The following is a 17,053-nucleotide window of genomic DNA, read 5'->3' on the forward strand; positions in this document are numbered from 1 at the left end:
AGGGCCAAGAGAGGCTGGGTTGGAATCTCAAGTGGCAAAATATGGAGCTCTCTGCCACACGTCTCAAAAAACCATCAATGTTTCCAAGTCCCAAAGTAGATGAGGCACTGGGACAGTAGTCAGAGGGGAGAATTAAAGGACAAGCCAAGAAGCCAGGTGATCACCTTATCTTGGGTAACTAATTCAACTGAGGAGGGAGTTGGGGAAGTCTGTGTACCCAGATGATCAGCCTGCCTCACTGACCCTCATGAGTGTTGGGCTGGCCCAGGGCCATCAGGTATGGTCTTTGGCTGAGGTGATGGGAAACAAGTTACTCGAAAGTCAACAGCCTGAGCCCCAGGAGAACATACCTGTAATGACACCTGTCCTTTGGTATAGCTGCTAGGCCCATGCATCAGGCCTTTGGCACCTACTTCAGGCAAAGTGTGTCTTCTGCAACGTGTTGTTCCCCTTTCCTGACACCAGACACCTGCTGCTCCCTTGCTCTCCCTATCCAATCAAAGGAAATCAAATTCTTACCTCACATCCGTTATTTCTCTTAATGTGCTCCCTTCCCCCAGAGAATCTGCATCCTGTGAAGTATATAACCAAAGCATAAATCCCCACTAGAATGATAATGTAATGGAACCATAATGAAGATTGTTTCTGTGTGTACTGGGCTAAAGATGGGATAGAGACATCTGGACTCTGTTCTGGCCTCTTCACTTCTAAAATTTCTCTGCAGCTGCTCAGCTTTCTTCAGGGGAAGAATTTTACATCTCTTGCCCAGAATAGGGCAGGGAGAGTAAATTAAGAAAGAAGCAACCTCTCTGTACTACTTTTCATGTTTGGCTTAAATGTTGTTCACACCCCGTAACGTATATAGTTACTGTATTCATACTATAAACAAACAGAGGTGTGCTTGGTGGTTCACAGCTGTAATCTCAGCACTTGAGAGGCTAAAGTGGTGTATTTAAGGCCAGCTTGGGCTACACAGTAAATCTGAGGCCATCTTGGAGCACAGTGAGACCCTGTCTCAAAACAAAATACCAAGGGCCGGGGATTTAGCTCAGTGGTTTCGCCGCCTGCTGCACAAGCTGCAAGGACCAGAGTTCGATCCCCAGTACTAAAAACAAAAACAAAAACAAAACAAAACCAGGGGGCCGGGGATTTAGCTCAGTGGTTTCGCTGCCTGCTGCGCAAGCGCAAGGACCCAAGTTCAATCCTCTGTACCAAACAAACAAACAAAGAAGATACCAGGGCCAGGGATGTAGCTCATCGGTGCCGCACCTGCCTCAAAAGCGTGAGGTCTGGGGTTTGATCCCTGGTACCAAAAACAAACAAAATACCAACCAACACACACACACACACACACACACACACACACACACACACAACTGAAATAGAGGGAGAAACAGACTTTAAAATGTTAGCTGGTATGTTCAAGGTCACAAAATAAGTGACAGACCTGAGATCTGAAACCAAGGTCAGCCTCTGAGGCCCATTCTCAGAAACCTAGTTTCTGATAGGAGTAGATTCTAGGTAAAAGGCAACAGGACCACCCTTTATTCACCTTCCCAAATCCTGACTCTGCTTCTCCAGAAATACCTGTAATTCATTCCTTGCCTCAGGGGCTCTTACTTCCTGTCTTCTAAACAGGGCCTGGGAATCAACTTAGAAATACAACTGATATATTCTGACAAATATTTATTCTATTATATTCCCAAATTTAAACTCTCAAAAAAGAATCTCATTAGTTCTCAAAAATTCCTTGTTTAGCTGGGCATGGTGCCACACACCTGTAATCCTAGCACTCAGGAGGCTGAGGTAGGAGGATCTGCTTCAAGTTCAAGGTCAGCCTGAACTAACTACAAAGCTAAATCCTGTTTCCAAAAAAAAAAAAAAGTTCCTTGTTTAGCTGAATGCTGTATGGTATACAGATTCAGTGCAGAAGCATGTATTTTGAATGCTTATAAACAAGACCACTTTATCTCAAGAGTGAAAGGAAGGTAACTGTTTCAGGTAAGCCCCACTCCTTTTTCCTACCCAGCAAAAATACTCACTCTACTAGATACTGAAATATGATGAAACTCAAAAATACTACACATAGCTAGGTGTGATGGCACATGCCTGCAATTCCAGCACTTTAGGAAGCTGAGGTAGGAAGGTCAAAAGTTCAAACTCAGCTGAGGCAACTTAGCAAGACCTTGTGTCAAAATAAAAAATAAGTTGTTTTTTTGGGGGGGTTCTTTTGGGGGTTTTTTTGGTACCAGGGATCGAACTCGAGACCTTCCGCTTGCAAGGCAGGTGGTGGAAGCACTGAGCTAAATGCCCGGCCCTTAAAAAATAAGTTTTAAGAGCTGGGGTTCAGTGCCAAGCCCCTGGGTTAAATCTCCAGTACCGTCAAAACAAAAACCACAGTGTATATATAGACAGTTTAAACTACTAAGGGCACTGTACATTTCATCACTCATTTCCCAAGTCCTCTTTCCTCCCCCAACCCATTATGCTGTAATGCTCATTCCTCTTCAGTTATGGGGATGAAAATGGACTGGCTGTGCTGTCCAGGACTCTCAGAAGTCAGGTCAAAGAACTGAAGCTGGTTTCCAAGAAGTCACCCCACTCAGCTAGGCCTCGCACCTGAAGGCCAACAGCAACCAGGCTGCTGGGTAGGGCTGAGATTCTCTTAGGGAGGTTGCTTCTTCCCTTACCCACACCTGCACAAGATGGGCTGCACTCAGGAAGGTCAAGAGGGAGTGCACTGTGACAACAGCAAAACAGATTTACCAGGACTGCCAAAGACCTCTCCCACTATGGCCCAACTTCGCAGACCAGGACTTTGCCACCAACCTTTCTTCACCACTGTCAACATGGCCTTAGGACTGGGCAGCACATTCACCAACTCTGGCCTTGAACCCAGTCAAACCTCTCCAACTCATCCCAGAACTCCAGGGGCCACAAAGTAAGGAAGCATTATTTTTCCAAAGCCCAGAGGAACAAGGACCACTAAAGACCAGGGTGGGACTGTAATTGAGCTTCCTGCTTGGTGTGCAGAATGGGTGTATGAGCAACTGTGGGACCGAGGGACTTCTTGTATGTAGTACTGCCAGAAAAACTAACTGAAGAAATGGCAGGAACTGAGGAGGAGGCAAGCAGCCACTGGGAAGTGCTGGGTGAGGGAAGAGCACAGTGCAGATGAAAGCCACTCTAAGCTCCCACATCTTGTGCTTCTTGGGCTCCACTTTCCCCAGGGAAAAGAGAAGCAGAGCTCATGGTTCAGGTCCTAAAGGTCTTTGTATGCAGAGTTCACCTGTTCAATATTTATTCAACACTAAAATTTACTTAAGTGAGTATGAGCTTGGTCAGAGATCTGACTGGAAGCCGGTATTACAAGTGACTTTCCTGGAATGCCCCTGCCAGGCCACCAGAGCCTGCCAGCTGTAAAACAGAACATGAGGCTTCCTCTGTGTAGAGAAGCCACAGCTCCTGCCTGCTTCCCCTGGATGTGTCCTTTGACATGTGGACCTAGACCACATCAACAGGGATCCCCAGGGCTCCTCCACTGGAGCCATGGAAAATTTACCAAGTTCACAGAACTTCTCACAGGAAGCCCAGCTGTACAGACACGAGAGAGAAGGGTGGAAGGGTGGACAAGGAGTGACATGAGGCCAGAACAGCAAGACATAGGGCTATTGGCTGGGTGAGCATACGAAAGGAAAAATGGTCCAGAGGACATGAGACCCCCAAGACTAAGATGTCAAGAAGTAGGTTCCTGCCTATCTACTTAGGACACCTGAAGATTTTGAAAGGAAGGTTTTGAAGGAAAGGAGGTCGGCTGTCGGGGAGGAGAGACCTGAGGAAATGACATTCAGAGGAACCCCTCAGTTACAGAACACAGGACTTCCAGCCCAAACACATCCAGCATGTTTTTTTTGTCTTGAGCTATAACTCAACCTAAAACAAACACACGTGGCCTGTGAAGGTAGAAACCAAACCCTGCTTTATAAGGCTGCATGGCTGACACTGGCTTCTCTACTGAGATATGAGGTGCACAGCCAGGCAACAAGTGACAGAGGAGAGTGAGCCTTCCTCACCTGCTCCCCATCATCTCAGCCCTCCAGCCCTCCAAATGCCCATTTCTACAATACAACCACTTCAAAAACTGCTCTGATGAGGGCAAGGTGGAGTAGTGGTTCAGGCTGGTCAGCAGGCAGTTCCCATGAGGTAGCTGATGCTGGTGCTCCTGGGCAGGCCATGTGGTGGCAGCTAGCCATGGGGTCACAGCAGCTAGGAGGGAGTTGAAAGTCTCACAGTCTTCCCAGAGTATTTGATCATGGGTAATGTCTGGGTGGAGAAGATGGGTCTTTTGCTGGTATCCTCGCTATCCTTTGAGGAAGTAGGTTTACTGGACAAAGGGGAAGGAGAGAGGCCAGCGTTAAGTCTTCTTGAGGTTGGGTGTGGTCCCTTCTTCAGAGGGCAGTAGGTTCCTTTGGAAGGAGCTGTGCTTTCTAGAGGGAACAGGTTGGAAAGATAGCTTAGACACTGCATAGCTGTCACTAACCTGTCATTTGCCTTCAGAGTCCAGGCCACACATTCACAACACTATCGTGCTCTAGGCTGTAATTATATGGCTATATTAATACCCATTAGGTACACTGTATTCACTTGAAGGCTTACAGCTTAAGCACCAGTGTGAATTATGGTGAGGGTAAGGAGCCTAAGAACTCCCTACAGCAAGTGGGTATGGCTCAAAGTGGCAGCTTCAGTAGATTCCCTGTTCCAGCTCAGCTTTGCCACCAAGAGCCACCAGGGAGAAGATACTGTGGCTGCATACTCTTGGTACTCTTACTAACCTCGAGACAGAGAATGCTCACTTCGTTGCCACAGTGTGGGAAGACAGGAAGAAAACTCCCCACATTCAATAGCCCTTGCCTTGTCAAAGCAGCACTTACCCCAGCTTGCCAGTGTCCAGTTTGCTGAAGGCATTGAGCATTCCATCATTCTTTGGGGCAGTCAGAAGTGATGTCGGCAGAGACCACTAAAAATAAAGGAAGTGATGAGACAAAAGGACTGAGCAGAGGTCAGGCAGGAGTGTTTGGAGTCTGGGACTCTTTCCAGCTCTGAGCAATCATGGGGCTCTCCCCTTCCCTATTCTTTTTTTTTGTGGTACCGGGGATCAAACTCAGGACCTTGCGCTTGCGAGGCAGGAGCGGTGCCACTGAGCTAAATCCCCTGCTTCTCTCCCCTATTCTTAAGGCATGGCCCAAAGATATAAAAGTCTTAGTTCTCTCCTGAACCAGAAAGTTGAACCCTACAGAGCATTTTTGCTCCCTGAAAGAAAGGTATCCAGGCAATCCTGGTGGCAATCATTTCCTCAAAAGGAAAAGGTCAAAAAACAGAGGCAGGGCTAGGAGAGAAGTGAGAGGCTCTGTACCTACCACCCAGGCCACACTATACTCTTGAGGCAAAGGAGGGAGGACTGAGAAGGAGACGTTGTACCCCTACATTGGTGTCACTCACCAGTGGAGCAGAGTCACAGACAACCCCGGTGTGGAACCCTTTGTAGCACCAATTCCGAAGCAGATCCACTCCTAGGACAAGAGATGACCAGTGGTTGGGACAATAAGAAGGAATCAACTGGCCTATTTTCCTTCCAGAGAGGACCATTCCTTAGGCTAATGGGTTTTGTTTTGTTTTTTGGAGGGGGGTTGTTTGTTTGTTTTGAAGCAGGGTCTTGTTATATAGTTCATGTTGGCCTTGTACTCACTATGTAGCCCACGCTGGCCTCAAACTCAAGGCACTCCTCCTGCCTCAGCCTCCAGAGTGCTAGGATTACAGGCATGTGCCACCACACCCAGCTAGGATAACGGGATTTAATCTCTCACCAAATATAGCCTCCTGCAGAGAGCACATCACCTTTGAGCTTGTTGCTATGGTACTTCTGTTCCCACTGGGTGGTCAGAATGTTGAAATATCGTGGCTGCTCAAAAAAGCGGAGGTAGCGAGAAGAGATTCGAGAAGGAAAAATTCGCTCAAACTGACCACGACGGGAAAACTCATCCTCCATCTCGACCAGAATCCGAACGTCATCTGGCATCAGGACATCCAGCACAGATGCATAGAAGTCCTATGGGCCAAGCAATAGGGAAGAAGCAGGTGTGACAGAGTATAAGCCACAGGCAGATAACCAAGAAACTAGGGGAAAGGGAGCACAGCTCTGGGGTCCTAGGGCTCCAGAATTCTCATGGGACCACCACCTCCACCTGGTGGGCCAGCTGTGTATGCCATCTGCCATCTATTCCTAAATCCACTGAGCTCAGCTCTTGGCTGGGGTCAGGGGTACCCCAGAGACTCTAGGATTAAGTGATCTGCTGGATGGAAACAAGGTTAGGGTCCAGGTACTCAGATTTGGCACGAGCCTTTGCCTGTCATTTTCCCCCTTCTGGCCCTCCAATACTGAGGATTGAACCTAGGGCCTTTGCACTGGGCATTATATCCTCAGCCTTTAAAATAACTTTTTATAAAAATTCTGAGACAAGGTATCACTAAGTTGAATAGGCTGGGCTCAAACTTACAATCCTCCTGCCTTGGCCTCTCAGAGTGCTGAGATTACAGGCATCTTGGCTGCCTGCCACTCTTACATCTGGCTCTATATCTGCTCTGAGAGGGCCAAGCCTCCAAGGGTCATTCTGAACCTCTCAGAGAAAGAACTCTGAGGACTTAAGGCCTATAGCTCTGACAACAGATGGCCACTGCAGCATCGTGCTAAGGGCAGTGGCTCTTGAAAATGTGATAAAGAACATCAATTCTCTCCCAGGATAAGATACATGACAACAAATAAACCCTGCTCTAGAGCCCTGGGGTCCCAAACGGTTGAGCTCAGAAGCTTTTTGCTGGGGAAAAGACCAATCTCCTACCTGGTCAGGAATTTTCTGGGCTAGGTAATAGGCTTTCTTCATCTTCTGTGCAGTGAAATACTCGGGAGCCATCTGACGTTTGTCCTTGGGAGAGCTAAGGTGGGGGTTAAGAGGTAATTACAGAGGTATGGAAAGCAAAGTGTAGAGTCAGCTTCGAATCCTAAGGAAATAGGGAGAGAGGGTCTAGCCCAGGAAGACTCCCTTCTCAAATGAAGATGAAGATGTCTGGAAGATGTTTAGCACTTGAATGGAACACACTGAAATGCACTCCACTCAAGAAGCCTGTCCAAGGGTCAACCAACACCAGTACCATGGAAGAACTCAAGGTTCAAACTCAAAGAGTATGAGGCACTCTCTTTTGAATTTGACAAAAAAAATCAGTCTTGGTTTAGTTTAATTTAATGAACATTCACTACACCCTCAGCTTTGCTCTACTATCCATTTGACCCTGGGCCAGTAACAACCTCCTGTATCTCAGTTTCATCATCTATTACTACAATCACTGCTGGGAGATACAGACATGACAGAAAAGCAGCCCCTCCCTCTACTGAGCTTATGGTACAGAAGGTGGAATAAGTCACATGACAATAGGACAGAGTTGAACATGAGACTACAAGGTATATAGGAGGGAAGGAAAGTTTTGTTACCAGGCAAATCAGAATTTTAATTCCACTCTCTAGCTAAACGATGCCGCATGAGTTACTTAACACCAGGGATGGGCCGGGGGTTTGGCTCAGTGGTTCTACCACCTGCCTTGTAAGCGCAGGGTCCTGAGTTTGATCCCCAGTACCAAAAAAAACAAAACAAAAACAAAAACTACCAGGGTTCTTGTTTCTTCACTATATACTTCGATGCTAGCATTAACCCTCTAGCATTGTTTCCCTACACATCATAGGTGCTTATTAAATTTACCCACTCCTCTCAAGAGGGGTTCCAAGTCTTTGAAGTATGGAGGAAAAAGCCCATACTGAGCTGGTGTCATGAAGACGTGGTCTGAAGCCAAGCTTTGATGAACAGGAGGTCTGGGTGAGGGCCATTTCACAAGGAAGAAACTCCAGGAGTAAAGGAAAGAACACTATGGGGGAACAGCAAGGAGCAATGAACTTTTCAGAGAGGAGAACGAACTAACTGGCCCTTAAGGATCCTTCCAACCTTGCTTTTGTGAGTGACATGGTTGTCAGCACAGCAGCCAGGAAGAGCAGAGAAAGATGGATGCAGGAGAGGGGGGCAGGGGCCTCAAATGTCCAGAAAAGGAGTTTAAATCTGACCCCCCCCGGCCTGTGGAGATTCCTGAGCAAGGGAAGAAAATAGCCAAACTTGCTTTTAGGGATGCTGCTGTGGCACTGGCATGTGCATGAACCACAGGGCCAGAGTGACCGCAAGGAAGACCAAGCAGGAAAGAAGCCAAACAGGCGAGGAGCTGACCTGGTAGGAGAGGTGCTGGAGCTGGAACTGATGTCCTCTGCATTGGGCAAAATGAACCCCGCCAGATTCAGAAGGTCACGGATCATCTGGCCTTTGATACTGATGTCCAAGGGAGAGTTGGAGTGGAGGCTTCAAGGAGAAGATGAAAAGCACAGTCAAAGCACCTCCAAAGCAGTTTCCAAAGCAGTCCTATATCCAAGTCAGGCCTAGGCCCCTTGACTCCTTGGCTCCCCTAGAATGAAAAGGGCTCCAATACCCAAATATGTGACGCACCACACTGAGAGTCTCTTGTACTAAAGACAGAGTAACCTCACTCAGGCTGGCAAACCTGTCCATGACCTTAGTTTGCTAAGGGAAAGCAAGCAATAGGGGTCATGTGAAAAGACTAACTTTTAACAACCTTTCATCATTTTCAAAGACACTTAAGGTAATGGCAAAGAATAAGAGAATGAGCAAATGAAGACTATGCAAACACAAATTCTAGTGAAGAAAAGATATTCCCCAAATCAACAAAATTAGAGTGGCAATGGGATCCTGAGGACACAGGAAGGATTCTGCTCCAAATGTACTGAAAATACCACCTACCTGGGGGAAATGTTGACCTCTAGGACCCAGGGCTTGAGTTTCTCGTCCAGCATGATATCAAAACCGAAGAGCTCGTGGCAGCTGTAGGGCCGCCGGACATACATCTTGAGCAGGCTGGTCACATAGGGCTCTGACCTGGTCACAGGGACAAGGATGTACTCAGCTCCGCTTTCTCATACTCCTACCCAGGACTGCCCTGCCAATGGGGTGCCCCAGAGAAGCAGGCAGAAGCAACTCCAGGAAAAGTGGTTCTTGAAGAGATGTGTCTAATATGGGGCCAGTTCTGGGATAAGTTCAGGAAATGAACAGAATTTAACTCCATCTACTTCTTTCTAGTCCCTGTCCTCAAAACTGAACCATAACATGATCCAAAGCCTAAGGCACAGCAGCATGAGATCAATGAGAAGAGGCAGTTGGGCGGTAGACCCCACCCAGCTTGGCAACAGGACTCACGAGATGATGGTTTTAACAACAACATCCTTTATCTTCTCCCAGATAATGTCGCTATTGATTCCCTTCTGGCTCAGGTATTTCCACAAAGCCTTCAGTGCCCTGCAGCGGGAGGAGGATGGAGTACATTGAAATGAGTGATGAAAAAAGAGGAAGAACAAAGAATAAGCGGTCTAAAGGTATTTTCTTCATATCTCTTCCTTTGACATTTTGAATTAAGAGATGAACTTTGATGAAAATAGACCAATTCTGGATTGACAAGTACTTATGTAATCTATGGACAGATATTAATCCTCCACCACTAACTCCCTGAACCTCCAAAACCCAAAGAAATCCTCTAGGCCTTTACTGACGGGGACACCGTCCTCAGTACCATTTATGGCCTTGGCAGGCTGTTTCATCTGCATTGGCCTGGTACTCAGTATTCTTTTTATTGATACTGTAGTTGGTCAGGTGCATGAACTTGTTGCCAAGGCTCTTCATAGAAGGGGAATACCTGGAAGTGAGAAGAGGTAAGATGGTGAGAAAGCAGGAGAATGCCAAACATTTCCCTAACTCGTGAGGGGGTAATGAAGGAGTGCACCAATCTTTTCAGATCCACAAGGGCCTGAAAAGTGTATCTGTTGGCAAGGTTCTACAAAACCACAAGTAAACCCATTTCTTTTGTCCCACCTCAGTCCTGAAGATTTGGTGAAGTAGATAGAGGGCATTCTTATTTCCTATTTCCGGCCACCATCCCCCTTGCTAACAAAACCACCAGAACATTTATTTTTTCTGTTTAGAGCCCTCTACTTTCTCTCCTTCTGAGGGAAATACATCCCCAAACTGTCAAGATGACACCTCATCACTATCACATACTTGCAACTGGCAAAGCGGACAAGTCCATCTGAAAAGAGGTAAATCCGTAGAGGATCATAGGAAGTGACATAAACATAGATCCGCAGATCAAACTTGCTGCCGCTGATAAGGTAGGGTTTGTGTAGATACCTAGAGAGGAAAGGCCAGCTTTGCATTAGATGAGATGGGGCCCAAGAGTAATAGCCATAGCAAAAGCCAGTTAACAGTCCTTAAGTTAGGGCCGGGGATTTAGCTCAGAGGTTCTGGTGCCTGCCTCGCAAGCACAAGGACCTGAGTTCAATCCCCGGTACCAAAAAAAAAAAAAAAAAAACAGTCCTTAAGTTAAAGACCCTAAAACAGTTGACTAAAGAAGCTCTTTGGGGGCCAGGGATTTAGCTCAGTGGTTCTGCCACCTGCCTCGCAAGCGCCAGGTCCCGAGTTTGATTCCTGGTACCAAAAAAAAAAAAGAAGCCCTTTGGCTGGGAGGACAAGGGACAGAAGAATGCTGTAAGAAAGGATCCTGGAGGCCAATAGGATGGAAAGATGGGGAGCGAGATATGAGCTAGAGAGAGGCTTACCTCTGTACCAGGAGAGGCCTGTGCTTAGGGAGCTGACTCCACTTATGAATGACCTGGATCCCAATGCCTCGAGCTGATGCTGGCTACAAGGTGAGTAAAAAGGAGACAAGATTTGATCTGGGCCCAACACTCTGTTGTTCCCTTTCTCAGATCATCATCTACTACCTGCTGTGATCTACTCACTGGCTTCACAATCCACTTTTGGCAGCGGCTGCTCTCCCAGGCCTTTCGCAGGAGCTTGGCATCCTGGGGCAGGATGAAGGACTGGGGGAAGAAACTGAACTCCTTCTTGCCAAAGCGGCTCTGCATTCGAGACAGGTTCCGCCACAGACGGTCCTTCCTCCCAATCTGGAATGAGCCTGGGAAGTGGTTTAACTATAGGAGGGGAGACAAAGGGTAAGAGCAGGGGGAAGGTAGAGATGAGGTCAGGGAAAGATGACAAGCCCCACTATGCCATTCCAACCTTCTTATCAACAGTCCAGGCTCCTATTCCATCTTACTATTACCACCTAATGGTCCTCACATATTCAACTGCTGAGCATTCACCAAGAGATGCTTAAAATACAAAGCAAAATAGTGATGAAGACAGACATGAGTGCACTCACCTTGAGTGCAAAGAAGTTAAACCTTTTTCCACAACAGCCTAGGGGACAAGGACAGGAAAGCATCTGGCTTTGAGTAAGTTTGGGGGCAAGAGATTCATTTGTTCCAACATGAAACTAGACATGCTCAATACACAGTTAGCTTGAAGGAACAGCAGTAATGTGCAATGGCTAGAGGGAAAACAATAAACAGAAAATAGCCAATACCTCTCAGAGGAAAAAGAGTGCCTGAGAGGCAGCAACTGCCCAAGACACTGCAGCAGAACTGGAGATGCGTGTGGTGTGCTAGCATCTGACCCGAGTTCCCTCCTCAACTTTCTCCTCTATAAACTGAGCTCACTTCTTTGTGAGAAGAAATCACCTTCTTCTTCCCACACCTGCCCCACTGGCCTAGTTCAAAGTCCAGGAGAATGGGCTCCTCAGAAAGGACCCCTACCTTCTGATGCTCTTGAATGGATCGGAAACTGGAAGACTTCATGTGGTGACCCCAGCAGCCCAGCCAGTCATCATTTCCTACAGAAGGTAATCAGGGAGTCAGCCTGCTAGCAGCTCAGTTCCTGGGACTGAGTCCCATAAGCCCCAAGAAATACCACTGATTCTGGGCACAGGTCTCTGACTTAGTTTCAAAGAGTTGCCATGGAGCTGTCCTACATGAGGCCCAAGGCCAGGGACAGAACAATGGCCTTCTGTCTCTCAATTTTAAGCAATAGGGTCAGCCCAGAGGGCTATCAGAGCTTTGCTCCCCCATGAGGTTAGAAACCAAGACAGGGTCCCCAGAAGTGCCCATACAGGAGGGTACTAGGGCTTGCCTCTTACCCACAGCCCAGTTGGTAGGGCAGATAACAGGCTCACAGGCCAGTGACTCACTCTTGCTGATTTTGAAGTGGGACCGTCCAATGGTCTGCTTGACGACGTTGGGAGTCACTGTGCTCATCTTCCACCGAAGAAGCTTCCTCTGCTCCCAGGGAAGTTTCTCCACTTCAGGAAAGGCAGGGGACAGGGAGTCGACAGGATAGAGGGCAGGAGAGTCATAATGAGGGAATGGAAAGACAACAATGGTGCCCATCCTTCCCTGAGTAGGTAAGTCACTAAAAACTGTTCCAGATCAGGGTTTCAGAGGAGCACACTCTGGGGAAGAAGAGGGCAGTGCAGGGATGAGAGCAAAGAAAGAGGAGGTTGAAAGGGGAAAGAAACAAGGTTAGAGAGCATTAGCTAAGGCTGAGATTATGAAGCTGAAAAGGGACAGCTAAAGGACAGCCAAGGAAAAGTCCCCATATTACATCTACAACGAGGTGAGAACTAGACACAGTGAGATAACCATCAGAACAGCCATTCTGGAAGCCTTCTCATCCCATCACCACCTCCTCCCAACTTCACAGCATCCTTTTCCTGGGGCCCCTCCTGGGCTTTGTCACTTGGCCACATTTACCTCTCTCATCTCGAGTACCAAAATAGATGGTAGGGGGAACATTGGGGAAGAGACTATAGATGAGGGCTGGCCGGACAACTTTCTCAGAATTGGAAAGGGACTTGGTCACGATCTCCTCGCAGCTCCTAAGATGAAAAACAAACATGTGGCAGAGAAAGGGAAAACAACAGCCCAGGCGTGCTGTCTTAGGATATAGAATGATTCCAAAAAGGTAAGTGCTCAATAGCTGTTTTTACAAATATGAATCCCTAAGACACTACAGCTAGCCTACATACAGCCACACCATTGAATGTCACCTAGAGACAAGGTCCCGTGATACTTCAATAATACCTCTCCAAAATTTCCAGAGACAAGTCACAGACTGCAGAAGTCCCCAAAACAGAAGTTCTGAAAGAGAAACTTGAGTTTGGATGGACACTGCTACACTAAGACAAAAAATAAAGGAGAGAAAAAAGATGAAATAGGTAATTAAATAGGAGGGGAAAGATCTGAGATACAGATATTTTTAAGATGAAAAAAGGAAAAAGCAACTGAAAGAAACAATGGTACTTCTAACTCATTGCATATTAGGCCGGTGTGAAGACGTGTGGGTGGCTCATGTCTTCTCCATTTTGGACAGGACTTTCAACAGATGTGCCAGGACTCAGGGCCAGTGGGCTGTGGGGCCCCTACTGTTGTTCCGGCAATACTCAGCCAAGACTTTAAGGGGCGTCAAAACAGTGAACACTTCCACCACCTGCAGGCACAAGCCAACTGGCCCAAATCTTTAGACAGCACTGAGAAATGGAGAGTATGAGCCACAAACATTATCATGAGATTAATTTTTACTTCATAAAAGCTCATTTGGGGCCAGGGATTTTGCTCAGTGGCTCCTCCGCCTGCCTTGAAAGTGCAAGGTCCCAAGTTGGATCCCGGGTACCAAAAAAAAAAAAAAAAAAAGCTCATTATGAGGGCTATTCATGTAGTTCAGGGTGTTAAGTGCTCCCCTAGTCTGGAAGGCTCTGTATTGAATCCCAGCACCAAAAAAAGAGAAAAGTCACTTTATCTGTTGTTATTTTCAGTTTAACAAAAATAGGCACTGTATATAAGTATATAAATGTATATAAGTATATATATAAAACACTTTAGTGTTTCAAATCTTTGAGATTTTTAATGGATTTTATTGGGTCAAATTAAATATTAATTCCCAATTCCAATTACTGCAATTCAATTCTATTCTTCATTTCCCCAAATTTTTTCTTCAAAGGCTATTAATTTATCAGAATTTAAGATTGTTGGCCAGGGATTTAGCTCAGTGGTTTCGCTGCCTGCTGCACAAGTGCAAAGACCTGAGTTCGATCCCTAGTACCAAAAAAAAAAAAAAAAAAAAGAATTTAAGATTGTTGAAAATCAAGGAGAATGAGTTAAGATACAAGAATAAAGACAAGAGGGCTGGGGATTTAGCTTAGTGGCACGGTGCTGACCTGGCAAGTGCAAGGTCCTGAGTTCAATCTCTGGTACTAAAAAAAATAACAATAATAATGACAAGATAAGAATATAAAATGATACAGTCACTCTCAGAACCAGATCTGATAGTTCTTAAAAACTAAACACGCAATTATCATATGACCAGCAACTGTACTCTCTGGCATTTATCACGGAGGGATGAAGACTTATGTTCACATACAAGCAGGTAAGGATTGCTTTCAGTAGCTTTATTTATAGTAGCCAAAAGCTGGAAACAACCCAAATATCATTCAATGGGTGAATGGGTAAACAAATTATGGTATATCCACACCATAGAATACTACTTAGCAATGAAAAAGAAAAAACTATTAATAAACACAGTAACTTGGATCAATCTCTAGAGAATATGCTGAATTAAAAAAAAAATCCCAAAAAGTTACATACTATTATTTCATTGTATATCATTCCTGAAATGGCAAAATTATAGAAATGGATAACTAACAGTTACCAGAAGGTTAAGGAAGGGACAGAAGTAGGTGTGCCTATAAATGCATGAGGTGGGATTCTTATAGGGAAGAAAATGTTCTGTATCTTGAGATGCATATTTGTTGAAATATAGATAATAACATATAACACTGTTATACCATACTGTACTATAGTTTTGTAATGCATTAATTTTGAGGGAAACTAGGTAGAAAATACAGGGGATGGCTCTGTGTTTTCTTTCCCTCTTTCTCTCCCTCCCTCCTTTTTGGTGATGGCAGGAATCAATTGCTTACTACAACTGCACCTGAGACTACAACTATCCTCAAATCAAAAGTTTAAAGAAAAGGCAGAAAACCCTGTTAGTTAAACTCTCAAGAGTACTGGACTTGTCCTCATGAAACGTGGCTTGTAGTCTAGCAGGGCTATAAGCTGTAACCTTGGAACACTATCTTTAGTTCTCTGGCCCTCAGTTTTTTCACTGGACTAAATGACTTCTATCTCTAACATTACATACTTCCAGAAAAAGAACACAGCCGAAGGAAATGCAATAAAACTATTGCTGAGAGGCAGAGGATCACCTGAACCCACGAGGTTAGGGCCAGCCCAGGTAATGTAGCAAGACACCATCTCAAAAACAATTTTTTTTGCTGGGTAGAGGGAAAGAGGTAGTGTTTTAAATGATCTTTTTTTTTTCCTGTAGTTGCACAATTTTCTATTTTTAAAAAACCATATAAATCTTTTTCCAGGTGTGGTGCCACATGCCTGTAATCCCAGCATTCTGGGAGGCTAAATCAGAAGGATTAGCAGTTTGAGCTCAGCCCCTGGGCAACTTACTGATTTAACAAGACCCTGTCTTAAAATGAGACTGGGTATATACCTCAGTGTGAAGACCCTAGGTTCAATCACCAGTAAACACACCCACACAGTTTACATTTGTCACTTAAAAAAAAAACCTATTTCAATGAAATATATAATAATAGGGAAAAATAGCCAGGCATGCTGGCAAACACCTGTAATCCCAGCACTTCGGACGCTGAGGCAGGAGGATCGCCATGAGTTCAAGGTCAACCTGGGCTACATAGTGAGTTTGAGTTTAAGACCAGCCTGAAATACATAGCAAGACCCTATCCTAACCTCCCACCAAAAAGAAAAATAATAATAGGAAAAAATAAGAAATACAGGGGAAAAAGATTTCAGCAATCCAAAAAAGTATTTCTGATTTTAGTCATCATTAAAATACAAAGTGGTTTGGAATTCATCAATCTCCATTTTCTTGAAAACCATGTTTTAAGGTCCACATTGATAGAAAGGTGCATATAATTTATAGGAGTTAATAAATGAGCAAAATTCACAACTTTCACAAAATTTTTTGCGGGGCGAGTTGAGACAGGGTCTCGCTGTGTAGTTCAGGCTGTCTTTGAATTCACTATGGAGTCCAGGCTGGCCTCAAAGTTGCAGTGACCCTGCCTCAGCCTCCCGAGTGCTGAGATGTTTAAAACTTGTTTTCTTTTTTTGAGACAGAGGCTCATGTTAAGTTGCCCAGGCTGGCCTTAAACTTTCTATTCTTCCTGTCTCAGACTTCCCAGGACCCAAGATTAAAGGCACGTGCCATCACACCCAGCTTAAACTCAATTTCTTATTACTAAGATGCTAAGGTTAGTTTCAATCTTTTTTTTTCTTGAGACAAGGTCTAGTCTAGCCCAGGCTGGCCTTGAACACTCAGTGATCGACTTCCTGCCTCAGCCTCCCGAGTGCTGGGATTACAAGCTTGTGCCTCAATGCCTAGGTAGGTTAACATCAGTTTTATTTCCCAACATAAAACTAACTTCAGAAAGGAGTCAAAGAGCATTTCAACCACTTAACAGTTTACCCCGAGTGTCACTGAGGCAGTGGGTTTATGTACTGACAATCCCAAGCACAGCTGGGGCATATGTCATTTCAAACAGTTGATTCTTTTTTTTTTTTTTTGGTACCAGGGATCAAACTCAGGACCTTGCACTTGTGAGGCAGGCGGTGGAACCACTGAGCTAAATCCCCGGCCCAAACAGTTGATTCTTGTTTGCACAAGATATACTCATATATCTGTTTATTTATTTTTTATCAACTATTTTTTGCACACTTTTTTATTTAGAATGTATTCACCTTTGATATTTGTTTCTAGTTAAATCTAATAATAAGTTTTGGTTCTCTTCTTTTACTAATCATGTTTATTTTATTTGTGAAAAATAACCTGTAATTTTGTGCTATCATCTTTTAAAACCCTTATTGTTAAGTACATTAAGTATAATTTTTATATTTCTCCAGAACTCAGTTGTATTT

The 17,053-nt window shown here is 45.2% G+C and overlaps 1 protein-coding gene across 3 annotated transcripts in view; it reads right to left on the reverse strand.

The window, feature by feature from the left end:
* Positions 1 to 386: 386 nt before the first annotated feature.
* The window catches only part of Ttll4 (tubulin tyrosine ligase like 4), a 41,596-nt gene continuing 24,929 nt past the window's right edge, over positions 387 to 17,053 (reverse strand). The window contains exons 6-20 of one of the 3 annotated variants that reach the window (XM_087206047.1): positions 12,803 to 12,927; positions 12,241 to 12,351; positions 11,810 to 11,886; positions 10,955 to 11,146; positions 10,772 to 10,854; positions 10,215 to 10,343; positions 9,730 to 9,852; positions 9,360 to 9,458; positions 8,907 to 9,041; positions 8,322 to 8,450; positions 6,897 to 6,990; positions 5,896 to 6,106; positions 5,500 to 5,570; positions 4,932 to 5,017; positions 387 to 572 (exon numbers count right to left, since the gene is read on the reverse strand). In XM_087206047.1, coding sequence (XP_087062173.1) covers positions 539 to 572; positions 4,932 to 5,017; positions 5,500 to 5,570; positions 5,896 to 6,106; positions 6,897 to 6,990; positions 8,322 to 8,450; positions 8,907 to 9,041; positions 9,360 to 9,458; positions 9,730 to 9,852; positions 10,215 to 10,343; positions 10,772 to 10,854; positions 10,955 to 11,146; positions 11,810 to 11,886; positions 12,241 to 12,351; positions 12,803 to 12,927 — 1,699 coding nt within the window. In that variant the 3' untranslated portion in view covers positions 387 to 538. Of the gene's footprint in view, positions 573 to 3,962; positions 4,488 to 4,931; positions 5,018 to 5,499; positions 5,571 to 5,895; positions 6,107 to 6,896; positions 6,991 to 8,321; positions 8,451 to 8,906; positions 9,042 to 9,359; positions 9,459 to 9,729; positions 9,853 to 10,214; positions 10,344 to 10,771; positions 10,855 to 10,954; positions 11,147 to 11,809; positions 11,887 to 12,240; positions 12,352 to 12,802; positions 12,928 to 17,053 lie in introns of those variants that run through there. The other 2 variants (XM_021244198.2, XM_087206046.1) reach the window with 2 other exon arrangements.

The sequence above is a fragment of the Heterocephalus glaber genome, unplaced genomic scaffold, assembly GCF_053883595.1.
Source record: "Heterocephalus glaber isolate CG9 unplaced genomic scaffold, H.glaber_assembly_v1.0 deba00000621, whole genome shotgun sequence".
Classification (NCBI taxonomy): domain Eukaryota; kingdom Metazoa; phylum Chordata; class Mammalia; order Rodentia; family Bathyergidae; genus Heterocephalus; species Heterocephalus glaber.